The sequence below is a fragment of the Odontomachus brunneus genome, unplaced genomic scaffold (genome assembly GCF_010583005.1).
Source record: "Odontomachus brunneus isolate Ranch 3 - 2012 unplaced genomic scaffold, Obru_v1 Obru_scaffold_069, whole genome shotgun sequence".
Classification (NCBI taxonomy): Eukaryota; Metazoa; Arthropoda; class Insecta; order Hymenoptera; family Formicidae; genus Odontomachus; species Odontomachus brunneus.
In genome coordinates, this window is record NW_022639519.1 from 946,236 (window position 1) to 964,895 (window position 18,660).

The following is an 18,660-nucleotide window of genomic DNA, read 5'->3' on the forward strand; positions in this document are numbered from 1 at the left end:
GAAAATTATGGAACACTACTAAATATGCATATCAGCCGGAATATGTATCGCGCGCGCTCTCTTTCTCTCCCTCCCTCCCACCCTCCCTTTCTCTCTCTCTCTCTCTCTCTCTCTCTCTCTCTCTCCCTTGCTCCTTCTCTCTGCTTCTTGCTCTCTCCTCGCGAAGGTTACTATCATACGTCATTAGCTTTTGTCAGAAACACTACCGTCTCGGCCACCAACTCCACCACCGCCACCACTCCTTTCCACCGTCCTATCATTTGGGCTGTCTCTTCCTCCACGTCCATTAAATTTCTTGGCCGTGATCTCGGTCTCGCGTCGAATCGTGTGAAATGTATGTATCTAGGGCGCGATATTTTATGTGGCACAATATCTTATAATTATCTCGGACTCGCTACTAACATCAATTCCGGAATATAAGACGCGACCTGGAATCGCGATATGGTCATGTGTTTTCAGATAGCCCGCATGCCTCTCTCAACGTTCGCGGCGGCCACGACGACGAGTAGACGACGAATGCGACGCGATCTTCGCGATCGAGGCGGGTCACTACATCCCTTTGCTTCACAGTCAGCAACTCGGCCAATTATCCGGGGAGAACGCGGGCGACGCATTTGATAACCCGGGTGTAAATATGTATGTAACATTTATCACACCGCGGCTGAAACGAAACGGCTGGCTAGCTGCTCACTTGCTTGCTTGCTTACCTACCTGCGCTTAAACGCGATGGCAACATCCATCCACCGGGACGCAAATTAAATTCCCGCGAGATTCTGCGGCTATCTTTCACGTGGTATGGAAGATAACTCGAATACCACGCGCGAATACCACATGCACGACTCGGCCACGTATCTCGCGCGCATTTTGCAGCGACACTGCCAGCACTCTGATTGGTCCCGTCCCGCGAATCGAATCCATTCATTTTATATGAGCCACGGCAAGATTGGATTTTCGAGATGAATAAGATCACGCCGTACCTCGCGACGAAGGAGACGGAGCGTGATCAGATTAAAAGAAGAAGGAGAAAGTCACGCGAACGCATTCCCTTCATTATTTCCGTTCAACGACAAAAATTTTGCCCCGACAAAAAATTCGCGTTTCATCCGCGAGTCGCGTGAAGCAGTCAAGCCTCGGAATAACATATAGCCGAAGTAATTTACGCGAAAATACTCGCTCGTCAAGTAGCCCGTTAACTTGGCGTTGTATCTATGTGTGTGTATGTGTATATATGTGTCTGTGTATCTTGCAGCGCTGTATTAACCCCGAACGAAGAGTCCCAATTACTAATCCAGAATACCTCTTCCGTTCCAAATGTTAATTGCGAAAAGGCGGCCGCGTGACCGGGAATTCGTCGGAGGGCACTTAATACCTTCGTGCGCCCCATGGGTATGCCTTCAACTTTCAAAAGGTTTGCTCTCTCCGGCGAACGTGGCCTGGATAATAAATATTCTCGACGAGCGACGGCAAAAAGGCAAAAACGACGAAGCAGTATAACGCGCTGTGCGAGACATACTTCACATTTGATAGTATTATAAAAATAGAAATGGCGCAATAAGAGGGGGGTTGGGCTGTCAGAAAGAGGAAGAGTCGGCGCCTATACGCGAAAGACCACTATTAACAAAATAACAATTCATTATAATAACTAATAATAAAAAAAATCGAGCAGGGCTGTAACCTACATTATATCAAATCGCAACGTATAAATGACGAATCGACCGGAAGGTTACTCAATGTGAGGTTTCTATTTCCAGGATTGGGAAGTAACGCAAGTCGTATTTAAATAATCTTTGCAACTTTATCATTTTATATCGACGTTATTTTTTTCTTATTAACGCAAATACATTCTTGGAATAATTATAACGAATACGATCATTTATTTCTGTCGTCACTTTGTAACACTATCGTTATTTCACGTAGAATATACACTGTGTGGGAGAAAAAATATTTAAGAGACAAAAATTATTACTAATAATACGTTTATTATATTGACATGAAATATTTTTCAAATAAGAAAATATTCAGCTTGTTGAAACCTTAGCTTGTCGAAAGTAATGATTATTCTAGTTAAATAAAAAAGAATATAGATACAAGCGAATACGTTATTAGTACCCAGCGAATAAATGTGTTTCTTTCTCAGTGTGTGGAATAGATAGATGGCGAATCCCTTAAGAGGGAGGCCTTCGAAACTTGCTGCAAGATTAATGGGAATTTTAACGAACCGTTACCTCTTGAATAACGACACAACGATAACGACGATTACTTTTTTTCAATGAGTAACGAGGAAAGGGTTACTTTTCGAAAGTGACTCCCCCAACTCCATCTGTTTCCCGCGGAACTAAGCCCTCCCTTCTCGCGGCCGTGTTTCGGGGGCGTTTTATATGCCGAGATCGTGTAGGAGCGCATGAAAATAGGATGAGAGGGACGACCGATGCCGGCTGCGCGACCATTAGACCGTGGCCGAGTACCGACAGCGGGCCTAGATAAAGCCCCACCTTAGCACACGCCGCCCGCGGTGATTTACAGCTGGTTAATTGATCATTTGCATTCTAGCGAGGGGATGCTTCGTGCCGACGCCGGCGTTGTTCGCCACGCGGAGACCAAAACTCGCGCGACCTCGGCTCTGCCGAGCATTCATGCATCCCTCGGACTCGCTACCCCCGCGAGTTCTGCTGCCGTCCACGTCCATTTGCCTTGATTAATCGCGGAATGTGTCCGGACAAAAATTAGGTTAAGCCACGAAGCCACGAGATCCCTATCGCGCGTTCACGCGCTTCGCACACACGTCGATTAATCTCCTCGTGCCATACGTTAACGGATGACGCCCACGCGCCAGGGGAAGTTGCCCTCATATATTCCGATGTAATCGTAAATACCGTTGCACCGACTAATTTGTCAACGATAGCAGTTTGATTAAGGCACCGCGTGCTTTTTCTGCGGCTTCCGTCGCAACAGTGTACAATTATCGAGCACGAGGCGTGCGAGCAGCTCTGCAAACCCCTCCGCCACGAGGAGGCAAAAGAGACTTGTCACTCTCCACGTGTATATAAACATCAAGCGCGATGCTTTTTCGATGACTGCACGAATCTTAGATCGGGAATTTACGTTTCATTATTTCTCCTTTCTTTTTGCACACATGTCATACGGTTTTTATTTCGTCTCCGTGAACCGTTCACGCTGAGATTGTTGGCGCTGCTGAAAATACGGGGACAGAGATTTTCCTGCGGCGCAGAACGTATCAGCGGAATATATCTCATATCTCATCCCCCTCGCCCTTTCGACCCGCCGCGAAATTTTCGCATAACGCTGTTCGAGATGCATACGGCTCATTATTAATAAATTCCGAGATTCTTTGTAAATTCTCGGCGCGCTTGTGTATTTTTCCGTGCACACACGTGCTGCGTTTCGCGCTGATCGTGAAATAGGTCAAGCAGCGCATGGAATATTTCAGCTCATAATATTTCCACATATGCATACGTGACAAAAGGAGCTCATAAAATATGAACGCGGGCATCGATTGCGACGACGGGAATTAGCTCGCAGATAAAGGCATTCCTTTGAGAAAATATTTGTCTTGCGACGAGCCGGTGGAGATCGTGCGAGCCTACACACGAGCAACGTCGAGAACGTTAGTGAGATTAGCGAGAGTTTCTTCGAAAGCAGTAAAATAAAACGTGAAAAGGTTATGCTGCGAAATCACATCAAAGATCTTGCGAAATTGTATCGACCGGTCGACGAATTTGCGAGTGTCGATTGGCAAATGGCGATCGTAATTAGTGCGCGATGACTTGGCCCCTCTCGAAGATGCCAATTCACTGCTGACCCAAGTGTGTAATTTTTACATGCATTAGCGTGAAATTTGGCTGAAGCTCTTTTTCCACGTTTCCTACAGTATCACGTCATTTAACACGTTCAAGATAGAGAGAGAAAGACGCGTAGATTATAATTCAATACGTTCAAACGTGTTAAACGACGTGACCTAAAATGGCAAGAAACACGTGAAGAGAGATTCAGCCAAAATAACACGCTTGGATTCGCGAGTGTTGTTTTGGAATTTTTGGACGTCGAGTAAATTCCCGTGACCGAGTGTTATCCTGAGACCTAGTGTATATGTGTGTGTGTGTGTTTGTAGCATCTTCTCATTCTCCCCTTCCCAAGTATATAAATAATACATCAGTCTCACCAAAGATACATATCACATCTCAGCCGGTGAGCCGTAAGAAACTCCGAAGTATGTCGGGAGTGTTGATTGTTCGTGATTTTTTTTATCATCGTACGTGCGCGCCTCATTGTTTGGCTGGTGACGACAGTCGTGTTTGGGCCTCCCTTGGAGACGTTTGGGCGCTCCGCGCGTTGCGTACTTGCCCGTGACCGGATGTTACGCGTTGTGAATCGGCAAACAACGCCTACCCTCGCGAAACACGTCGATCGGCGCGAAAGCTATTATTTCCGTTGGCTCTGAAGCGAGCGTATTGTATCGACGCGAGTGTATCGGTGTCAGTGTGTCAGAAGTAGTGTCGGTGTCAGTGCTAGCGCCACGAAGGGAACAGCCGTTGGACCAGGATATTGGGTCGGGAAGACAAGATGAAGGACGCAGGACTTCGGTCAGCGATACATCCTCCATTTCAAGGTACGTCAGATCTTTTATTACATACCGTTTCCGGTTTTAACGGACGTCTGACATGAAGACGCTGGAAATGAAGACGTACCCGAGTCGAAATATAGATCGGTATTCATAGCCCGTCACTATCTAACAGGTGATTATAGCATCTCTTTTAATGATTATTCTTTAATTCGTGCTTATTTTATGCAATAATTAATGATTTAAACGGCCGAGTAACGGCCCATGGATACGAATCTGTAATTAATTGTGCGTCCAATTAAATATTGCAAATAATTTGTGTTTGTGAATATCGACCTGAGAGTCTAGAATAAGTTCACTACTTTTGCACGTTTTTCTTTCTTACTACTTGTGTTAATTCCGACAATGTTGTTTGGACCGCGAATAGTATTTTCATTCGATCAATACTCCTTTTTTGCACTTCTGTTTACCCCTCTGTTGTTACCAGGTCCAAATTTCAAACTGTATTGGCACATAGTATTATTGGACATCAACTACTATTTTTGCTCTTATAATTTCTTCCTTCTCACTCTTTTTAAGCCTCGATATATTAAGAAATTCCCTAAACTCCAACAAAAAAAAGAAGAAAAAATATGAGAAAAATGAAATATATTATATTATTTACCAATTCAATATTATAAATCTTTATTTGATTATTTAATATTTGATTACCATGTATTTGATTATTTAATATTTGATTACCATGTATACTCTATCCGTAGTTCAGTGAGTTATATCATTCATTTATTTTTCCATTAATTAATACATCGCGCTTATTGGCATTTCGTTCATTAATGCATTGCTTGTTTAAATTACAAATAAAAATTGAATGCGCGCAGAATATCGAGATAATCGAATAATAAATAATTCCGAATATCCAATTTCTACAAATATTTATAGCACAGAGCTTGAATCTATTCTACATATAAAGACTGGTCCTTTTTCAATCTTCGATATACTATCGTGTGGTATTACAATCTAAAAGATTAACTTATTATTCAAAGATTAATTATTATCCAAGAATTAATATTACTTAAAAATTAACTCAAAATTAATTCAGTTTAAATGAATAAATAAATTTTAATAAATAAATTTGATGAATGAGTGAATAAATAAATTTGAAGAAAGAATAAAAGTCCCGAAATATCAGTATTTACATGTGATCAAAGCCGTTCGGGAAAGAAATTCGAAAACCAAAATCCTGATATAACACAAATAGTATACATTCTCAACATGGAGAAAGCAGCATGGAGTGAGCAGTCATATGCAGTATCACAAGATAGGACAACAACTTGTGTAATATTATTTGTATTTCGGAATTCTCTATTGGCCTCTCAAGTTCGACGAAAGTTCAATTTGCAGGGTTGCTGCGGAAGCAAAATTTCGACTCGGGTTATTTTGTGTCGAACCATCATCCGTCGTCTCTCGTGCGAATAGGGAATCGTACGATAAGTTTCTCGACGCTCGACAGTTGCCACGATACTTATGTCGTGCTAAAGAAACATTTCTATCCGTTACACCGTATATTTGTTTAGGTGTGCACGCGCGCGAAAGTCACCTCACGCAGTATCAGAGAGCACGCAAAAGTTATCGATCTTCGGGAGCACGGCGAAAGAGAGTGGCAATAAGTTCCTCCCTTTGGCTTAACGGATACATAAACGAGATCCTCTCTGTCTCACGTGTCACCGGAAGAGATGTATTCTCCTTGATTTACGAATGTACAAAAGGAGCGATAAATCGACTCTGTTGCCGGCGCCGAGGACGAAGACGGCTGGTGCGTCCTTTCTACGTTTCTAACTCACGCGCGCGAATATCGGATTTCTGCCGATCAAGTCTCGCTTCGATAAACGGAGGAAGTGCACGAAAGTGAACCCCGCCGATTGAAGAAAATATTGCCGTTCTCTGACGTTCGACGTTGCGCCGATTCAAAGATAAATGCGCTTCATTTATTTCAACGCACATTGTTAAAATCAACTCCTACTAAACGCTGTTTTTAAGAAAACTCCCTCTGAAAACCTAGTGAAGTTTTAAAATAGGAAATATTGAAGAAAAAGATCAATAACAAGGCTAATGAAAGCTGGCTCAGGTTATTCGTTGCGAAATTTGCAAACAATCAAGTTTTTATCTTAATCTTAACGGTAACGCGCTTTTCGTATATATTATCGTAGATTATCATAAATTATCAGAAATTTGAATTAAAATTTATTTGATTATTTATCGTAAGTTGTAATTATTCGCCTCTCTGCTTTTCTTTTAACGTGAGTTTCATTCATAATTCTGAGGAAATTTTTGAAAGTAAATTAGAGAAAAATTTACACCAATACGTCCCCGGGAAGCGTTTGGCGTTACTGTCAGGATTAAGTTGGCTAAGAATATATGCACAACACTATATACTCTATAATGCGCTGAATTGTTCTTTCTCGTAAATCAATCTGTAAAGACAGAAATTCTCTACGGAAATTTTTCATGGACAAATCATGATATTTTTAGTATTCGGGTCATCGACAGAAATGCGCTTGCCACGTTGCATTCATTCGAAATTCATCCAGTTGTGTCCAATTTACCTAAATCGAGATTGCTGAAGCAATGGAGGATTTTATATCTGCTCCCGGAAATCCAGCAACAATCTTATCTCTCACAGAACTCGTTCGTGATTTTCACACGGCGAGCTTTTCGCGGGAAACGCTAACGGTACGCGACGGATTAATTGCCATCCGCAGTCATTATCGTCATTGTCGCGCGGTATCGGCGATCGAGAGCGAGGGAACACCATCGTGAAATATCGATGCCGTGGTTGCGCCGCAGTTTGAATCGGGCTCGACACAGCATTGTGCTCACCGCGACTATTCAGCGCGGCCACAAAGGACTTAGGAAATTGGTTAATTTTTCCGAGATGACAGGGGAAGCCATTCCGGGATGTCGATGCGGAACGCGTCCGTATACAATTTCTGAGATGCACTCCGGATACGACGCCGTGCCTCCATTCTCAATGAAGCGATTTCGTGAATCGAGGGCAATGCAATTTTAGACGACGTACGTGTGCAGCCACGTGTGCGTGCGCGCGCGCGCTCATGTGTGTGTGTGTGTGCATGTATGCATGTCCCTATATCTACATATGTACCGTACGTATGCATGTTATTACGGTTTTTACGAACTTTCCGGATCGGCGGATCCCTCCGAAGTCACGAAGACTTTATTTATTCGATTCCCGCTTCTTTCCCTCCAAGGTTGCTCTTATTACATAATCCTCGTCATATCGTATTTTCGACATTCCGAATTGTCGAGATATTAATGTTCACATTTCATATATACGTGCGCGTTTTATAAAATGCTAAAGCACTTTAAAGTTATATGTTTGTAGCGCAACACAGAAGAACTCTATTCACAGAGACATATTATTATTTTACTGCTAAAAAAGCTATCCTTCTACTTGTTCAGTTTATTTCTCTTCTATTGTAAGTGGTAATTGTAAGTGATAATTGTTTTCAAGAAAGAACCTATTCTTGGTAATGGATTTAAAATATACTTAATGGATATAAATATACTTATTATAAATTTGAGCACAAAATAATAGAAGAAATCTACACACAAAAAGTATCGTTCTATTGCTAAGAAAATCGCTTGCTTAATTTACTTTTTTCTCTTGTAAGTAACAATTATCTTCAAGAAGAAATATTTTCTTGATAATAGTTTTAAAATATAGTTATCATGTATTTAAGAGAAAAATTTATTCTTTGTACAAAAATATTCGGAAACTTTATTGAAAAAAAAATTAGTTCAACTCTGTGTGGCGAGCAAACATAAATTAATATTCTTTGTTGATATATTAAAACTAGGATGTGTTCTATTTCCAACAGATTTGATGCTTATGATGAACTTACACGAAAAAAACTTGGTTGAATTAATGAATTTCTAATGAGACATGATTCAGATATTCTGATTCGAGTTATCAGAATTCAATCTAAATGATTAAAATTTAAACAGTATTCTGGTATTTATCTAGTAATTTCAATCAGAAATTCATCAGAAATTGGTTTATCTAAACAGTTCTTTTTTTTCCGCACGTGTATAATAGACTTGTATGTATATAAACTTATAAGAAATAAATAACCTTTCTATCTGAATGCAATATACATTTTTTTGTATGTAATCACGATTAATTTGTAACGGATGCGAATCAGAGGATCGATACAGGGAGTCGCGCGTTCCGTACAATTTACTCCTCGTTTTATTAATTCGTTCCATAAACGCGATCGCGATATACGACATTAAATATTCCATGTACGCTCAAGTTATTCGCGGACGTTTGCCGAGAGGGATTAACTTTAGTAATAAAAGCGAAACTATAATTAACAAGCTGAGAACGATATATTTGGATAACGGGTTTCCTCGGAAACGTCTTTCAATTAAAAGGTGCACGGCAAGCGGTATAAAGCGGCGGCGTTTAATTATAACGACTGCCGTCGCCGGGGTGTACTCTCGCGAATCCGTGCGATTTAGTGACCGCGTTTCTACTACCGCGCGCATGCAATCGGAAATCAATGAGCAAAGCCAAAGTGTTGTTTTCGGAGCGATCTCCGTTTACAGATACCCCCGCGGATAAGCCGTACTGTTCCTCGCGCCGATTAATTAAGTTTAATACGCCCGGGAAGCGATAAGGTCGGAAATGAATCTCGCTCCCTCTTTCTCCTTCGCTTCGACAGTTGCCCTCTATGAGATCTACTCCTATTTACAAAATTTTGAAGCATCACACGTCACAGAGCAGCGAGTCCAACTCGCATCTCTTGTTGATGCGAAAAGAATTCCGTTTAAAAGAGTTCCGATATCCGTCACTTGTTTCATATTTGTCGATTCAATGTCAAGATCTTGAATAAATTGGGACGAGAGTGCGTCGCGGAAAAAGATTCGAAGGGAGCAAATCATTAGGGGAGGCCTCTCTCGCGAATTCCTGCAATGACCGCAATTTATCGCGGCCGCAAAAGTGCTCGTAGCGTTAAATTGGGATACCGGGCAAAAGTACCGGTGACTTCCTTGTATCCAGGCATCCACATTTAACGCTGCAGTGGGAGATTATTCAATAAATCAGCGTCTCATTAAGGCACATTACGAATGCCAAGAGAGTGTAAAACATGCTTGACGTAGGTATGTGCTAAAACTTATTACCGTAATGCCCCCGTCTACGTATGCATTCAACATTATCCCGTTTCGGTACAAATGGGATTTCATCAGGCGACGGTAATAAGACCGGAGAGGCACGTCAGAAATCTTGAAAATTATTGGCGTCAGAATGGAAAAACGGCCGAGAAAGGGAGAACGGTGTTCCATGTCTCGAGAAATTCACTTCGCGGGAAATAATAAGCAGCGAAACACGACGATGCGTTGCGACGGAGAGCATTTCTCCCGGCGAATTAAAGCTCGCACACTATGTTCGTGCACGTCATCATTGAACTGCATTCGAGAAAAAGATATCGCGAATCGTGAATTTCGCAGTGATATTTATCGAAAACATACCTCTCAAAGTTGACATTCGCGCTCTTTCGATCGGGTTGATTAGTGCGCGGTGAAATAAAGGTACCAATACCTGGAGATTAATAACACTTCTACTCAACACTGAACACCCTTATTCTTTTGCTTTTCAAGTATGATTGAGGTGTGTCCTAATTAGTAATTAAATAATCCCATCGTGAAAATAAATTAATTAATTAATAATTTATATGTGTTAAACTAAGTACACACAAAGTTGACGAAAACTTGAACATTTGGGGTTTTATTGTATTATATTTTTTTTCTAATTGGTTTCTAATTTTCTAGTCTAAAATGGAAAGACTTTTTACTTCAGTCCTGATATTTTCTCAAGAATAACTGATGTGCCGTTTAGTGACACGGCAGTTTTGTCCTAATGAGTGACATAATATCACAAATCGGCATAGAATCATGAATCTATTACTAACCTATTACTGAATTAGGCATGGCAATTTGTAAGCTAATGACTCATATTTGTGCTATGTAATAAATTCTGGAGAGGTAAGTTATGATATTAATGCCATTCCTTCATAATAAATAAGATTTATAAATCCCACATGTTCTTTTCAGAAACTATATCATTTAATATCGTATTTATTCAGATCTTTACCAATAGAGACCAAAATAAATATCCTAGTACCTATTTGTGATATGTATGAATTAACTGTAAAAATCACATATCTTCTTTTCTACTTCTGTTCACAAAATATTCTTTATCCTTCTCTCAACTTTAACATTACCATCTCAATCGCTTAAAGTTAAAGAGTAACTGCACAGATCTGACAAATGGACATGTGACATTACTTGTTAACTTCTGAGATATTGGCGACTGTGTAACTGTTCGAACTGTCAGCAATACGCTTGCAAAATCGCTATGTCCCGGTATTTACTACAACTTTTAATTTTACTCGCAAAACTTGTTATAACAGATAATAGTAAGTAAAATTTAGAATACATGAACGCACGATAAATATGTATCCGCATTAACTGACTTATTAAAAAAGACAAAGATGCAACCGTCACTAATTGATATATTCATCTTGCTTAAACTCTCAACGTAGAATATATGTATATATTTAACGTATGTGTGTATATTCTCTTCATGTTGAAAGTTCTCACATGTTCGTGTTTAAAGACCAAAACAATAAGAATGCCCAGAGTTAAGTGCCAATGTCATTAGTGCCTAAGTATTGGTGCTTTTACCTCAACATTAAATGAATTTAATTCACCGGCGGGAATGCGAGTCGCAAAACGTGCGTGTGAGAACAACCTTGAACGCGGCGACGGCAGTCATTACTTTAATTCTCGCGCGGTTTTCACCTAAGTCCCCGCGCGAGAACGATGCCGCGTCGAAGTCGGCGTGCGAGGACGCGCGACGAATAAATCAACCCGCGGGACATTTTGATCGTCGACGACTCGTCGTCGGACGTCGGCATGAGAGAGTGCGGGATCCACTTACGATCAACGTACACCGCGCGGAACTCGCATGAAAAATGACTGGAAGCGACCGCGGCGGTGACGAGGGAAGGGGGAGGGTGGAGAACGTTACACGGGGAGGAGCTGCGAGAAAACAAGATCACGTTGAAGAGAGAATTCCCAGACGCGGCGGATTTTCGGCGGAGCCCACCAGGGATTTATAAACTTTCCGCGGCCGCGCACGAAAATTTACTCCGCTACCTGTCCGCAAAATCTTCTTCTTCCTCTTTCCCTTGGCCCTCGGAAGCCCACTCCCGCGGAAATGAATCGACCGAGCTGAGTGGTTTCATAAATCCCTGGGTGTCGCGGAATAACGCCGCCGAGGGACGTTGACAAATGTAAATAAGATTGAACTTCTCCCGCAGCCGCGCCGCACGACCCAGCAACTTCTCTGGTTTAATACGGATCCCGCGGCGGGAAAGGACAGACGCGAGTTTTGCGGATGTTGAATGCCGGACGAACGTGTTTTCTGCTTGCGGGAACAAGAGGCGCGACGTGACGAAACGATGGCGACAGTTCGCGCCGAGGCGATGACGGGACGCATTGGGGATCGAGCGACCGTAATTGACAAGTATCGGGGATCGAGTGTCACACCGCCGATAGGTGGGAACAGCAGCAGTCAGAACACAGACGCGCGAGCGGGAGTCTCTCTTTCTCTGGCCTGCTATATCCGGAAACGAGATCCTCCCGATAGGAAATTCACTCGCGGGGAGGAGGAATAAAAAAAAGAGATCAGCGGAGGAAGAGGAGGAGGACGAGGAAAATATTCTCGTTATTTCTCCACCGGAGCGTCATTCCATGAAATTGCCCGCTCTCTCTCTCTCTCTCCCCCTCCCTCCCTCTCTCTCTCTCCCACATAAAATGTATCTAATCAATGGTTATAAATAGGTCGGAGCCACGGGAAGAAGTTGTCAGTGCTATTCTCGGGGGAGGGCATATCAACATTCGAATAAATCACTTTGCGTGATCCCTGTTCTTCACCGAAGCTCAAATTTGTTGGCTCGTGCAATCGATAATTCTCGAAGGACCAAGGACTTGATAATATAGGCGGCGAATAAGACAAACACCGTGACACGGTATTTCGCCCCTTCTGCGTTGACCTCATTACCGATGCATATTGCGCCGCATTCGTCGTGTCAGCCGCGAATGTCTCCCCGACGTGTCTGACAATCATGCGTACGTATGTACGTCATTCCGCCGCGACGGAATCAGCGACGCCCCCGTCGCGACGGAATGAGCGTCGCGTGGGTGCGTTTTTTACCGGATCGTTAGGAGAACCGTCGGGAGAAACGTCGGAAAAATCGCGGGGAAATCTAATAGATATGCGCGCGAAGCGACAGAGAGACTGGCAGGTGGGCAGGCAAAAGTAGGCGAGCAAGCGAGCGATATTCATCGCTCCAAGTGACGACTGTATGCACCTTGAAGGGAAGAACATAGGCCGCAGAACGCGCCGGTAGCAGTAGAGACGGACAGCGCGAGCCAGACAAAGTAACGAAAGGAAGGCGGTTGAAGAAAGCGAATGAAGCAACCCCTCTTCTCGCCACCGCCCGAGAAGGACTCCTCGGGAGAAGGCGATGTCGACGACTCTCTCTCTCTCTCTCTCTCTCTCTCTCTCTCTCTCTCTCTCTCTCTCTGTCTTCAGGAACTTTTAATTTCCGGTACCTACCGGAGGGTGGTTCGGGAAGAAGGTAACAAGCGTGTGTGCGAACAAAGTAGGCGAGAAACGGCGGAAGGACAAGCGAGGGGGACAAGGGTATAAGAAGAGAAGGAACAGGAGGAGGAAGAGGTAGAGGAAGAAAGGGTGGAGGCGGTCGACTTATCGTTTACAATGATAGTCGTCGCGCGAGGTGCACGGGGATCGCAATTGAGTTCGGTTCGGCGATACTGAAAAGCTCAGCGCCGCCGGCTGCGAGCTCTCGCTGGCTCCAGCTATTGATCGGAGGCCGACCGACCTGGGTCAGAGTATAGCGGTGGACTGCATCGGTGCACCCCGGCAGCTACGTGTGCAGCGCGCCTCGCGCGCGCACCCGCGCGAGGGAGCGAACGGGTGGGCCACGCTGTGGGTGTGTGAGTGCGGGTGTGTGGATGTGGGTACGTGCACCCTCGCCGCTGCACACAACGGCGCGGGGCCGCGCCGTTGCACACACCGACGTCGTCAGGGTCGTGACCAGGAATTTTACGCCCTCCGGCGAAATGCTGAAATAGCAGTCTGTCCTTGCCGCGCGCGGACACAGCGCTTTAATCAATCCGTCGGATTTTTCAGAATGAACGCGATTGACGCGCAAAACGGCGCTCGCGACGGAACAATTCGGGAATGTATCAGTCACGTGGTAACGACACGTTTCCGCGATGCTATCGCTGGCGCTGGCTTGGGGCGCATTCTTGTGGAACAGGGTGAGGCGGCAGCAAGGCTCACGTCTCGAGGATACTCGTCATAATTTTGCAAACGTCGAATCGTCCGTTTCCAAAACGCCTCGACGTGAACCGATCGATTAACCTTCCAGTAGAGCGCGTGCAGTTTTGTCCTCACTTTAGGCGCGTGATCTACCACTGTAAACTATGTTTCGATCCTCGTAGATGAGGTTCATTGTATCCGATTATTTATTATTTATTATTTTAAAATAATTATATGAAGTATTCATTCAACATCTTCCAATGCCAAAATTTTTTCGGAAATATATGATATATGTATAAATAATAAACTATATATATATATATAGAAAATGGATGTGTCCCTGCTTAGTGATATACAAATAATATGGTCTACGTCTACGGACCACGCGTCTACTGAAGGGTTCAGAATCGTCAAAAATTAAGCAACAAATCTGCGCACCAAAATTTGAATCCTACTTTCGACCTTAATATTCCCTTAAAGCCTTTTCTTACTCTGAAGTCTATCTCCTTTGATTCTGTTTAACTTGCTGGCTTCGCCGAGAGATCCTCTTTAGAGCCTACAAGTGGCATTTTCTGCGTTCTCTGCCACTTAGGTCCGTATTAATAATTGTCACTTGATACTTGTCTCATATGAGACACTCGGATTTTTATTTAGAGTTAGATCCAAGTTTTTCAGTTGAATTATGATTTATGTGACACTTATATCTGCAATCACGAGATTCAACTGAAAAGCTCTCATTTGACTCTGAATTTAAATATAAGTATTTCATCTGAAGTGTGGTTCAAGTAATAAATATTAGTACATATCCGAGATCCATATTAGTAGTCGTTACTTGAAACTTGCCTCAGATGAGGCTCACTCAGATTTTAGTTTAGAGTTAGACATGAAATTTTCAGCTGAATCGCCATTTTACAAATATAATGTCATAAATATCATATAATTCAAAAAAAAAAAAACTCATCATCTCTAACTCTAATTCAAATCTGAGTATTTCAGATAGGACAAGTTGCAAGTGACGACTATTAATTCTTAGAGGCGCTAAGTAGGATTTTTTTTATTCCATGCGTATTACATTGATCCTTCAGAATGTACAGGTGTTCGGAATCCGAAGTAAGGGCTAAAATTTGGATTCGGGAACGCCGAGGCGCGCCGAGGCCTCTCCCGCTCGAGAGGCAACTCGCGAGCAATCACATCCCCAGCGACGAGCCTGGACACTGCACGCCGCGAGGGTTGCATCGACTGCATCCACCGTCTGCGACCGCGAACAGTCGCCGGTGACCACCGGATCGCGCGCGCGCGCGTGTACTCCAGGCTCTCTCTGCCGTGTTATTTACCTTCCCACTTTACTCGCGGTCGCGTAAATATATACATCCGGCTGTGGCGGCGACGGCAACCGCGGCGAGGAGGAGGAGGAGGTCGCGCGTAAAATGCACGGCGGAAAAAAGGGGAACGACGCGCGAAATGCTCCATCGGAATTCCGGTAATAGCGGATCGGCCGGTGATAGCGAAATTCGCGCCGGAGCCGGGCCACGCGGCCCCGATCGCGGAAAGGGACGGCCGCGAGGGAGCCAGAATGCGAGCCAGAATCCGGATGTAAGACGCATTGTTGGTACTTTGGCCCGGTTTCCTACCGCCACGTAGCGTAAGAGGTATTCGCCGCGCTTCCGACGATACGGTATGCCGATTTATTTGGGAGGACATTGCATACCCGAGCTCTGCCACACTCGCTTACCGTTAGTAATTCGGATTATTGCTCGCTAATAGCGCATTAACGCTTGTTGTCGGACGAGTGTGTTTGCACGTCCCGGCAAAATGAGCCGTGCATCGAGCCGTATGTTGTGCGAGCGTGGATGTCAATCGAGGGGGATAGAAGGGCGAAAGGGCATAATTACCGAGCGCTCACGCGGCATTTATTATTCAAGACGCGCGAAGATACGTTCCCGGACATGTTCCGCTCTTGTTTGCGTTTTCGCCGTTTGATTTCCCCTCGAATATTTCGTTCTCTCTTTCTCTCTCTCGCGCTTTTTTCTCACCTCACGCGTATTTTCGTGTTTGTCCGGCCGACCATCGATTCGTACAGGCTACGCGAAATTGCAGCCCGACAGCGTGACGATATATACAGCGAGACATTAACACGATGCCCGCGATGCGATCGAGAAATATGACATCGACGGACGGGCCGTCGGGTATTTAGGTTGCGTGTCGTGTTCTCTATTGACCCGTGAATTTAATATCTAAACTAAAATGACCGATATGGGACGGCTTACCTCGTTGGTGTTCCATCGGTGCCTCTGAGTTGGAAAGTGCTCGGCCCGCGGCAGGGTTTCCAGATTTTCCGGCAGCTTGATCGGGTCGCCGTCTGCGTGACAAATTAATTCAGTTAATAGCCACTCCCTGGCACACAGTGGAGAGAAAAAAGGAGAGGAAAAAAGAAAAACGCGCGGAGATCGTGGCGCGGAGTGCATCGATTTTCAAAACGCGGCGGCGACAACTCGCCCCGGCGATCCGTCCGGCCTTTCTTGCATTTGCAGAACGCCACGCGGACTCAAGTCTAAATTCCGTGCCGGTCGGCCACCGGCTGGCTCCGTGTGGTATTTTAATCAATCGTAATAATTTCGGCGGGGATCGATAAAAAGCGCGGGGGATGGTTATCGCCGTCGCGAGTCGCGCGCTGCTCACGACACGTCGCCGCCGGCGCGGCCGCCTTAATATTACGTGCATGTGTCATTAGCTCTGTTTATACACAACCGATCGAAAAGCTCCATCGATCTAAGCTATGCATATGCACGCTCGCCGTAAAATAGCACTCGTAATAGATTGCACCTTCCACGAACGCTACCTGCTCCCGTTAGAATGCAAAAACTTGCCGGCTCTCTTTTACCAAGAACTTCGGCCGGCTGTTTGCGCGATTGTTGCTTTCACATAGCGGGCAGTGTTCTCCTCGCGCGCGACGAAGGGCGCCGGCGAAAATTGCTGCTCCAATAAGCATCGAAATCGCATCGATCTGCAGGTGGTAGGTAAAATTAACGCGCGCGCGGAGGAAACTGCTCTGGTCGCCACATCCACGTATTCTACGTGGCCAGACAGAAGTGATTTCGAATTAAATGGAACCAGACTGTGTGATTTCGAATCAAATGGATATGGCATTAAATGTTGCTATTTCTAAATGCCCATCTACACAGTTCTCACAGCCATGATTCGTATAATACGTAATGTTTTCAGTTAATACGTCTTCATATATATACATAATATAGTTGCCTCAACAAGAGGAATATTACTGTTTTTATGTCTGTTGTGATCTGCAGAACAAATATTAGTTGAGAGATCTGCAGGGTTTAGTTACACCCTGCATAAATGAGAAGCCCACTCAAACATGTACGAACGGGCAACAAAGCAGACCAGAGTACCACTTTCAGAGTATCATGGTCTTCACCTAAGTCAAAATGTTAGCCCTACTTTGGACCTGAATTTTCCAACATCAGTATATCCAGAAGAATCGGTGTATATATGATACACGTGGAAACTGAAATCCTACACAGTGTCTCTGAATGGTAGGAAAATGCCACTTGTAGGTCCTAAAGAGGACATCTCAGTAAAGCTAGGTTAAATAGAATCAGCAGAGCTTGATACAGACTGCAGAGTATCAAAGTAGGCGTTAAATCGAATATTGAGGTCGAAAGTAGAAAGAGAAAATTCAGACTCGGGACACAATCATTTTGTATGCATGGACGAAAAGCCCATTAATATTTAAGCCTATTAACATTAATATTTCGTTATGACACCCATATCTAGACGAATGATATCCTTAAACTTGTATGAATAGACATTACTTAAAACTTGTCTCCAGTGAAATATTTAAGTTTGAATTCAAAAATAAATGAGAGTTTTGGTTGAAACGCCATTAAAGATATAAATGTCACGTATATCACATAATTGAACTGGAAGAATTGGATCTAATTCTGGGTAAAAACCTAAACGTTTTATGTGAGGCAAATTTTAGATGACAACTATTAATGTCGACCTTAGTGTTTTCTCTGTGACACGATTATCCGATATCTTCTCGCTAAAATAGACGGTAACGTATATAGTATAAACGCGATGCGCGATTTAATTGTTTCAGAAGAAAATCGAGGGAAATTTTCACCTGGAAAAAAGCAATTATATTACCTATATTATCGTTCGTACTAAACACACCTATGCGGTCCGAAAATTCACCGTGACTTCAAAACAGAAAAATAATAATTCGTCGCGCGAAAATCCCAGTGAGAAATCCCGTCAGAGCGCGGATGCATTATGCCGCTGAATTATTGGAATCCGGGAGCGGGATTTCTGCATCGGGGACATCAAGCGACGGCTTGCTATTTGCTAGACGGAGCGCTTCCGTTTTGCAGCTCGCGTTTCCTCCCGATGTTATTGATATTACGCATAGGACATCTGCGCTCTCTCGCGCGACTCTCTCCGCGAGTGATATATTGGCAATATCGTTGTATTGTGCGTCCTTAAAGCGCCGTCTTTTACGACGTAAACGCGAAACCTACATAAATCCGCCGTTATGTAACTGGACGTTCTCTCTCTTTCTCTCCCCCTCTCTATCTCTCTGTCCGTCTCTCTCTCTCTCTCTCTCTCTCTCTCTCTCTCTCTCTCTCTC

The 18,660-nt window shown here is 43.9% G+C and overlaps 1 protein-coding gene across 9 annotated transcripts in view; it reads right to left on the reverse strand.

Moving 5' to 3' along the window:
- The window catches only part of LOC116846802 (calmodulin-binding transcription activator 2), an 80,098-nt gene that overhangs the window by 18,745 nt on the left and 42,693 nt on the right, over positions 1-18,660 (reverse strand). For all 9 annotated transcript variants that reach the window (XM_032821103.1, XM_032821100.1, XM_032821102.1 and 6 more), the window contains one exon: positions 16,280-16,371. In XM_032821103.1, coding sequence (XP_032676994.1) covers positions 16,280-16,371 — 92 coding nt within the window. The remainder of the gene's footprint in view (positions 1-16,279; positions 16,372-18,660) is intronic.